The sequence below is a fragment of the Oncorhynchus tshawytscha genome, linkage group LG21, assembly GCF_018296145.1.
Source record: "Oncorhynchus tshawytscha isolate Ot180627B linkage group LG21, Otsh_v2.0, whole genome shotgun sequence".
Taxonomy (NCBI): domain Eukaryota; kingdom Metazoa; phylum Chordata; class Actinopteri; order Salmoniformes; family Salmonidae; genus Oncorhynchus; species Oncorhynchus tshawytscha.
In genome coordinates this window covers 42546718-42556892 of record NC_056449.1, presented here as the reverse complement: position 1 = coordinate 42556892, position 10175 = coordinate 42546718, and the positions used below count along the sequence as shown (strand labels likewise).

Below are 10175 nucleotides of genomic sequence, written 5' to 3'. Positions count from 1 at the left end.
GGATGTGTCTCTATCTGCTGGAGAAACCTAGAAATGCACTCCTATTTCCTAACCGGTATCTGAACTAAACGTTTTGTTATTGCCTAATTAGGCTAGTATGTATAAACATTTTCTATTTGTTAGTATAGAATTGAGCATACTATCAGAATATAATATAATTAGAATACAATACAATAAATTATTTTCTATTTCGAAAGTGTCAGTGGAAAATGAAACCTTTCTGCATAATCAGACGAGTGATCATTTTGGGGTCATGTGGGGCAAGTGATTGCTTATTCTTAGTCGCCTTTAGATATTTCAGAATACTTCAGAATAGAGCATGTGAGGGGAAAGCGACAGCCAGAGTCTCCGGCGCACCACCTCTCATAAGGAGAGCACAGACGAAGGGCAGGGATCTCCTCCATGTGACTTGCTGACGTTACAGTAGGACGCTGCTAAAGAGGAATGCAGGGAATGAATACGGATTACTGCTTAAGAAGGGATCCACACTGCCCCTGACGTCCAAGTCGAGGAAGTCCGAAGTTTAGTTTTCGGCTGGGTAACTTGTTTGATTCACATATTTCTTTCAGACCTCGACTACCGTAGGCCGACTCACGATGTCCGGCGATCATCATAATGACAAGGAGGTAGGTTGATGGGGAAAACTGTGTTTTAAGTTATGAATGCAACTATCGATTTCTACATGGACTCCATGGTAGTTTGTTGTAGCCAAGTCTATATAACAAACATACCCTTGTCTGACGTTAAATTGTATGAAGTTACAATGAAAAAATGGTGATCTTTAAGTTGCTGGTTTCCGTTTACATGAAAGTAAGATATTTAGCTGTTTTTCTTGGTGGAATAAAACTTTCCCGGCGGCGACAGCGGTCCAGACCTCGAAGTGGGTCTAGTCTTGATCGGGCCTGTCTTGATCTCGCAGCCCTTTCTTATCGCATTCCACAATATCCAAGACTAATATATTATATATATTTCAACACATGGTCTTGTTCAAAAGTTGTGTTTAACAGTTTCCTTCGGTTTACAAGAGACTGTATGAATGGTGGTGGAGTTACATCCTATCCATGTTAGTAGATCAATAATATAATATTATGGATATCACTTTCAATGTTTGAATACCACCAATTTGTTGATCTGCCCTCGTTCCACATTTTAGTGTTGGCGAAATATTTTGTGATATTTACAACACTTATGTATTCTGAGTAAAAATATAAACTCAACATGCAACAATTTCAAAGATTTTCCTTTGTTACAGTTCATATAAGGAAATTGAAATAACTAAATTTAGAGTCTAATCTATGGATTTCACATGACTGGGCAGGGGCACCGCCATGGGTGGACCTGGGAGGGTAGAGGCCCACCAACTTGGGAGCCAAGCAGACTCACTGGGGAGGCAGGCCCAGCCAATCCAGAAGGAGTTTTTACCCAGAAGGAGTTTTTATTATAGACAGAAATACTCCTCTGCCCACCCCTCTGATGATCCCGCAGGTGAAGAAGCTGGATGTGGAGGTTCTGGGCTGGCGTGGTTACATGTGGTCTGCAGTTGAGGCCAGTTTGACATACTGCCAAATTCTCTAAAACAACATTGGAGGCAGCTTATGGTAGAGAAATGAACATTCAAAGCTCTGGTGAACATTCCTGCAGTATGCCAATTGCGCACTCCCTCAACTTGAGACATCTGTGGCATTGTGTTGTATGACATCTGCAGTGGTATTTTATTGTCCCCAACACAAGGTGCACCTGTATAATGATCATGCAGTTTTAATCAGCTTCTTGAAATGTAACACCTATCAGCCAAGTGGATGGATTATTTTGACAAAGGATAAAATGCTCACTAACAGGGATGTGCACAACATTTGAGAAGCTTTTTGTGTGCATCTGGAACATTTCTGGGATCTTTTATTTCAACTTATGAAACATGGGACAAACAACTTTACATGTTTTGTATTGTTGTTCAGTGTATTTAAAAAGAAAAATTGAATACTGTTCCTGAAAACAAGCAACGGCAGTTTCAATAGCGTTGTTATCACTCCAGTGTTCTGTCTGTATGCAAGGCAACACTTTCATGTCTTTGTTGCCAGTGGCTGTTACGGTAAACTACTAGGTTAACCTCTTTGAGTATCTTCAATTTGATATGTGGAGAAAGTAACAGTGCAGCTTCTGTCCCTCTCCTCACCCCTACCTGGGCTCGAAACCAGGGACCCTCGAAGCACCGTTACCCATCACTCCACAAAAGCCGCAGCCTTTGCAGAGCGAGCGGAACAACTACTTGTCGTCACAAGGGTGACGTGACTGAATTTTGAAACGCTATTAGCGCGCACCACCGCTAACTAGCTAGCCATTTTCACACTGGTTACACCTGCATTCACTTGGATATACACAGAGTATACCAAACATTAGGAACACCTTGTACCACCTTGTACCCTCCAATGCCTCCCACAGTTGTCCAGTTGGCTGGATGTCCTTTGGGTGGAGTACTGTTCTTCATGCACACGGTAAACTGTTGAGCATGAAAAACCCAGCAGCGTTGCAGTTCTTGACACCAACCGGTGCATCTGACACCTACTACCCCCTTCTTTAACCCGTCTCCTCCACTTCAGCTACACTGATTTTGAAGTGGATTTAACAAGTGACGTCAATAAGGGATCATAACTTTCGCCTGGTCGGTCTCTCATGGGAAGAGCAGTTCTTAATGTGTTGTATACTCAGTGTAATTTGCAATTGAAGCTTCGTCTGAGTTAAATGGAAATAAAAACAAACTTTTGATTCAGGATTGTGGGCTACATAAACGCGGGGTATTTCAGTATTTATTTCCCTGCCTTTTTCTGGACGTCTGGCTGATCTTCTTAATTTGTTACCATCATTTTGTTTGTTCGTGTGACCTTTCACACATCACATCAGTCTAGATGTAACACCTATTTAGATATGTAGGATACTAGGGTTGTGGAGAGCTACGCTTGCTGACGTCTATATGAACACACTACCAGGAGCTAATTCAGAGGGCAGATAGCATTTTCTAATAGCAGAAGCTTGTTGGGTTGACTTTGTTTTTTAGGTTATCAATAAGTACATGTAGCCTACACATGATCAATTCTTTTGATTTAATTTTAAACCTAAATCTATAACTTTTTCACTGCATATAAAAAAAGTAAAACCAGGTCTGTCTCTTTTGATGTCCTATATTCTAATTGGTGGTTTGGTTGAGGTTATAATGTACTGCGCTGTACTTCATGTCCTCTGGAAGGAATGTGTTCCTCAGTGGTCTTCACTTCTCTTCCTCTGCCATTCCTCCCATTCTAAATATCTTTTGGCTTTTATGTGCAAAGCCTGTGCCAGATAATATGGGTAGTTGATGTTCCTCTCCTGCTCCTTCTCTCCATTGCTGCCCCCCTCTCCGTGACTCATGTGGGTGTAGGGCTGAAATAGTTTGGTGTAGTTTTACATTCCTTATATAGCTCTCTGAGGAGAGGAGGGCTTGCCTGTCTGCCTAGCTATGTCACTGGGGGGGAGGGAGAGAGTCAGCCCATCCTCCTTCAATACTCAAGCACTTCTGTAGCTTTCTGGCAGCTTTGGGTTACCGGGACGGCCTCATCAGGACAAGGTATGTTTGCATTGCAGGTAGCTCTGTGTCATGGTGAGGTTTTGGATGCCTTGGAGGAGAGCGTTATGGGGGGTTGAGGTTATCATTAGGCTTGTAACTCATTTGGCGAGAGCAGTAAGTGTCATGGCCTAAGGTTTCAGGTTGTCCTTGGTTCTTAAAATGACATGGGTTATGTGTTGTGCTGGCTGTGAACGAAGGGAATACGCTGTAGCAATGTAATTAGACCTGTATTACTTTGACAGACATGTTTTAACAACTAAGGCAATTAGACAATTTCTATGGATTTGAAGGATATTTGTTTGCGTGCAGACTGACTTTTGGCTAGTATAAGAGTGGACAGCGTAAATACATTCTCTAGAAGTGTCCCTTTAAAAAAACATGTATAAAAACATTGTACCTTTTATTTGACCTTTATTTAACCAGGCAAGTCCGTTAAGAACAAATTCTTATTTTCAATGACAGACTAGGAACAGTGGGTTAACTGGCCTAGGAACAGTGGGTTAACTGCCTTGTTCAGGGGCAGAACGACAGATTTGTACCTTGTCAGCTCGGAGGATTCGATCTTGCAACCTTTCGGTTACTCGTCCAACGCTCTATCCACTAGGCTACCTGCTGGTTACTGGCCCAACGCTCTAACCACAAGACTACCTGCTGGTTACTGGCTCAACGCTCTAACCACAAGACTACCTGCTGGTTACTGGCCCAACGCTCTAACCACAAGACTACCTGCTGGTTACTGGCCCAACGCTCTAACCACAAGACTACCTGCTGGTTACTGGCCCAACGCTCTAACCACAAGACTACCTGCTGGTTACTGGCCCAACGCTCTAACCACAAGACTACCTGCTGGTTACTGGCCCAACGCTCTAATCACTAGGCTACCTGCTGGTTACTGGCCCAACGCTCTAATCACTAGGCTACCTGCTGGTTACTAGTCCAACGCTCTAATCACTAGGCTACCTGCTGGTTACTGGCCCAACGCTCTAACCACTAGGCTACCTGCTGGTTACTGGCCCAACGCTCTAACCACAAGACTACCTGCTGGTTACTGGCCCAACGCTCTAACCACAAGACTACCTGCTGGTTACTGGCCCAACGCAAGACTACCTGCTGGTTACTGGCCCAACGTTCTAATGTTAATGAGATATTTGTATGAAAATAGTCTTCTAGTTTTCTGTAATAAATAACTCCTTGCACTCTCTTCCTGTAGGATTCCATGGGTAGACATTCCAATCATTTTGCACAGCTGGCGTCTTGCAACGTTTCGAGTTAGTTTAGCCTTGCATTAGACTGTTTCTCAACCAGTGTGTTAGAGCGGGTCATGGCACATTCCTTCTTTTTTTGTGTCCCTGGTTTTAAAGGGTCCTGACCTTTTTTTTTAAGGGTGGATTTACATTAGTAAAATATGTCTAATCGGGTCTGTCTCTAACTTCGGATTTGCACCTTTCTGTTTACACTCCTTGGATGTGGTGTGGCTAGAATCACATTCCTCCCTCACCTGAGTAAAGCTATTCATCACACTGTAAATACAATAGTATAGAGACAAACAAAATAAAGAGAGAGTCAAACTATACAGGAGCTTCTCATCTAAGTCGTGTTGCACACTTGATTTCAATGCAATGATTCACAAACACTTTTTCATTTTAAATCTGGCAAACGGAGCATTAAGGTAATTTTTGCGATGTGGTGTGGGAGAGCTGTTGTCTTTACACATGTACCACTCAGAGGAGCTGTGTGGTGTAGATGCCTACCTCAGGAGGTAGTGTGGGAGACATCTCTTTAAAAAAAAGAGATTTGAATCTAGTTCCGTCTCTTTACACAACACAGGTATCTCTGTCCTTTGTGTGTGTGGGGGGTCAGTCAAAGTGGTGTGAAGAGGCCCTAACTGACTCCTTGTTTGCTTGCTTTCTGGGTGACATAACTGAGAACGTGTGTTAAATGGTTCACAGTGTAGAAGATTTAGGGAGATATATGGTGGAATCATTCCAACACTAGTCTATCACCTCTGATTTCAGCTAATCAGCATGTTGTTTTATAGCTGCTGGTTTGGGAAACACTGTGTCCTAAATGGTAACCTATTCTCCACGTAGTGCACTACTGTTCATAGGGCACTGGTCAAAAGTAGTGCGTTATAAAGGAATTAGGGTGCCATATGGGATGCAACCTGTGGGTTGGAGGATCTGGGCATGAGGGAACTCTTGAGTCCCTGCTGTGTTGGCGTTCTGCTGCCAAGGCAAGCCCATCCATACCAACTCTCCTCAGAGAAACAGGCCTTACATGTAGTTCTATGCAAGGGTTTAAAACCTTTATCTCATTGTAGGTCAATTGAAATAAATTCATTAGGACCTAATCTATGGATTTCACATGACTGGGCTGGGGCGAAGCCATGGGGAGTCAGGTCCAGCCAATCAGAACGAGGTTTTCCCCCACAAGGTTTTTTTTATTACAGACAGAAATACTCCTCAGTTTCATCAGCTGTCCAGGTGGCTGGTCAGATGATCCCTCAGGTGAATAAGACGGATGTGGAGGTCCTGGGCTGGCATGGTTACACGTGGTCTGCTGTTGTGAGGCAGGTTGGACTTACTGCCAAATTCTCTACAACGACATTGGTGGACATTCCTGCAGTCAGCATGGCAATTGCACATTCCCTCAAAACTTCAGACATCTGTGGCATTGTGTTGTGACAAAACCGCACATTTTAGAGTGACATCTTATTGTCCGCAGCACAAGGTGCACCTGTGTAATGATCATGCTGTTTAATCAGCTTATTGATATGCCGTCTTGGCAAAGGAGAAATGCTCACTAACAGGGATGTAAGCTAATTTATGCACAAAATGAGAGAAATAACCATTTTTTGTGCCTAAGGAACATTTTAGGGATCTTTTATTTCAGCTCATCAAACATGGGACCAACACTTTACATGTTGTGTTTTTATATTTTTGTTCAGTGTGTCCTCTCTTATATATTCCATGAATAACCCTCTCTATTCTCTCCTCTATAGGCCATGAGTATATACTGTATAACCCTCAACGGTCCAGCACCATGGGGCTTCAGACTTCAGGGGGGGAAGGACTTCAGCATGCCCCTCACGGTGTCCAGGGTAAGCTCTGTGTGTGTGTGTGTGTGTCACTCACCGAGCCATGTTGCTCGACCACTAGAGATCATCTGCCGACTGTCCACTCTTCAGTCTGCATGGTCGACGCAACAATATGTTGATTTATGCCAGCGATGCAGCTTTCCAATTTGCTTCTTAATATAAATCCACAAGTGTTCTATAATTACACTTGGTTTGTGTATCTTACTGTTTGCAAACAGGTAGTTGGTATTTTCTTAGCAAGTTGTAAACGTAGCTAGCTAATACTGATACCTGTGATGGTGTAGACCTAAATCAGCATGTTTGTGCAACAGTGTCTTCTAAATCTGAGAGGAATACGCAAAGCATGAATGTTAGCTACATGAAGTAAGGGAAACCATTTTAATGTAGCCAAAGATTGTAGGGTCCCACTCCCCTGGGAAACACTGACCAACACTTTGGTTCCTACCCTGTCACAATAAGGCCTCTAGGGAATTGGTATTCTATGAATGCCTCCTGACTTTCATTCATTGTCATGTCAAACACTGTATTCAAAATGTACTTTATTACATTGTAACTGTATAATTAGAATACTCATTATATTTCCAGGATTCCAACAGTTCAACTAACTGTTTTGATCTAAATCTCAAGTCATATCACAATTTCAATATTTGGTTAAAAAGAAGACCTCTGTTTTTTTGATCTGAAACTAGATCTACTTCTGGTTGAAGGGAGCCACCAGAAGGGAGAAATCCCCATGTATGTGTTGCCACCCTAAGGTCACGCACAACTCAGAGAAAATGTAGAACTTATATTATTCATTAGTGATAATGATGTTTTGCGTTTGTCTCTCGTTCGCTCTTTCTGTCTGTCTCTCGTTCGCTCTTTCTGTCTGTCTGTTTATTTTCGTGTCAAGTCGGCGAAAGAAATCAATACGTAATAGTAAATAAGTTTATCAAGCAGTTAATATAACCCTAGAGCAGGAAACAAAGAATACAATATAAATCCTGACGCATTTTATCTGAAGGTGTTTGAATCCAGTCTACCACAAAGAGTAGATTCAAGTATGAGCCAGGCCTATATATATATATATATATATATGTGTATATATATATGTATGTGTGTGTGTACATGCCATTTGCTGTGCGTTTGTTTGACCTGGGGGGGTCTGTATGTCTGGCTTTGTGTCTTTATACAGGTTACACGTTACTCTGCTCAGTCAATCAACCGGATATGTTTCATCCATATGCTACAATTCCTAAGCAGCTATTTTGAAAGCGGCTATATCTGAATGTAGCATAAGCTCCTTGACCCCAGTGTGACCTTAACCCTGGGTCTGACCATGACACCTGTTGTGGGTTTTATTTGAACAGCAAACTATGGGGGGAGAACAGCTAGCTATGATGGGTGGAATTATCCATGTTTCAGCTCTGAAACGATCAGTTGCCTCTCAGTTCATGCATTCTTCTGACGTGTGTCAGTGGGGCGTGTCCCAAATCACACCCTATTACCCTGTGCACTAGAGCACTCCTTTTTGATCAGGGTCCATAGGGCTCTAGTGAAGAGGGGGGCCATTTGGGATGTAATCAGTATGTATGATACAGTATCAGACTGAGTTGCTTCACTTCTCTCTCTCTCTCCTCATAAGGACATGTTGTGGCTTGTTTAGGCTTGCCCAGGAACAACTTGTTACTGTGTTAGGTCACTGTATCTTAGCTAAATGAAGCGTACGTAGCTAAATGATTTCTCTGATTGTCCATAAACGACTGGCTATGGAACAGAGTGACACCCAACACAGGGGCTCCAGCCCTTATAAGTGCAACATTGGTCGGTGTGCCTGTGATGGAGGGAGTGGCTGAACCAGCCTGTTTGTACGTGCACTCTGTGGCTCTTCCTACCTCCTCTTGTACCTACTATTTCTTTCTGCCTCCTCTCGACCGCCGTGGCACACTCGCCTGCCTTCCCTCGCGATCTCGCCTGCCCGCTCACCTGCCCGCCCGCCCACGCTCACCTGCCCGCCCGCCCACGCCCTGCCCGCCCCCACGCTCACCTGCCCGCCCGCCCACGCTCACCTGCCCGCCCGCCCACGCTCACCTGCCCGCCCGCCCACGCTCACCTGCCCGCCCGCCCACGCTCACTGCCCGCCCGCCCACGCTCACCTGCCCGCCCGTCGGTCCACGCTCGCTCGCTCACTCCGTACCAGCCTAGTATCATAACATGTTTCCTTTGGATCGGTGAGAGAACAGGATCTGTGTGTCTTCCCTTCCAACAAAGAAGAACCACATGACTGACTGAGAGGCAAAGACTATTATAGATGAAACTGTTTCACCAAGATGTGCATATAAAAATCAGAACTGTCACGTAGATCGGTAGAAATGGTCAGATAAATTAGCACTCCAGATGGAAAAGGTTGCTGAAACCCTGGTGTCTATACTGCAGGTATTGTCAGACAGGATAGGGACTCGGGTATGTTTATACTGCAGGTATTATCAGACAGAATACTGCAGGTATTATCAGACAGGATGGGGACTCTGGTATGTTTAAACTGCAGGTATTATCAGACAGGATACTGCAGGTATTATCAGACAGGATACTGCAGGTATTATCAGACAGGATACTGCAGGTATTATCAGACAGGATGGGGACTCTGGTATGTTTATACTGCAGGTATTATCAGACTGAGGTTTCCTCTGGTATGTTTTGTATCATAAATGACTAAATAAATGACACCTCAGACGGTGTCCATCTCCACAGGATTCTGAGTTTAAACTGTTTCATGTTCATAGCAGGTTATGTCTGGTATGTTTAAACCAGGTATTATGATGGGCTGTTTATACAGGTATTATCATGGTATCATAAATGACTAAATAAATGACACCTCGGTGTCCACAGGACAGTAGGGTTATGTCACCTTGATGGGCTGTTTACAGACATGGAGAATGACACACAGGACTACAGGCCTTTGCCATCGGCTATTAACTGCTTGTTGTCGTATTAGTGTAGTGACAGTACAGTCATACTTGGGTTTACACCACCTGTTTAGGTTATATCCCCTGGCTGTTTCCATAGTGACAGTACAGTCATACTTGGGTTTACACCACCCCTTTAGGTTATATCCCCTGGCTGTTTCCATAGTGACAGTACAGTCATACTTGGGTTTACACCACCTGTTTAGGTTATAGCCCCTGGCTGTTTCCATAGTGACAGTACAGTCATACTAGTAGATCCCTGTTGACTGACTGATTTCATAATGAAAGGCCTTTTCCTTTAAGCTCAGACTGGCTGATGTCATACTAGCAGGCCCCTGTCTCAGACTGTTGACTGACTTGTAGCGTAATAAAAAGTCTAGTCGCCCCCTAGTCTAGCCGCTCTGACTGGCTGACAGACTTCTCTCTCAGGCTGTGACTGGCTGGACCTCCAGGAAGTGATGTGTGGGTGGTCTGGTCTGTGTCTCTCTGTCCCAGGCCCCCTGAAGTATTGTCTCAGCCCAGAGAGAGAGAGAGC

General features: G+C 43.9%; 1 protein-coding gene across 5 annotated transcripts in view; it reads left to right on the top strand.

The window, feature by feature from the left end:
* Nucleotides 1-383: 383 nt before the first annotated feature.
* The window catches only part of pdlim7 (PDZ and LIM domain 7), a 64366-nt gene continuing 54574 nt past the window's right edge, over nucleotides 384-10175 (top strand). For 3 of the 5 annotated variants that reach the window (XR_006079605.1, XR_006079604.1, XM_042303541.1), the window contains exons 1-2: nucleotides 384-626; nucleotides 6600-6698. Coding sequence is in view for 3 of the 5 variants with exons in the window: in XM_042303541.1 (XP_042159475.1) it covers nucleotides 597-626; nucleotides 6600-6698 (129 nt within the window). In the remaining 2 variants the exon portion in view is untranslated. Of the gene's footprint in view, nucleotides 627-3466; nucleotides 3599-6599; nucleotides 6699-10175 lie in introns of those variants that run through there. The other 2 variants (XM_042303543.1, XM_042303542.1) reach the window with 2 other exon arrangements.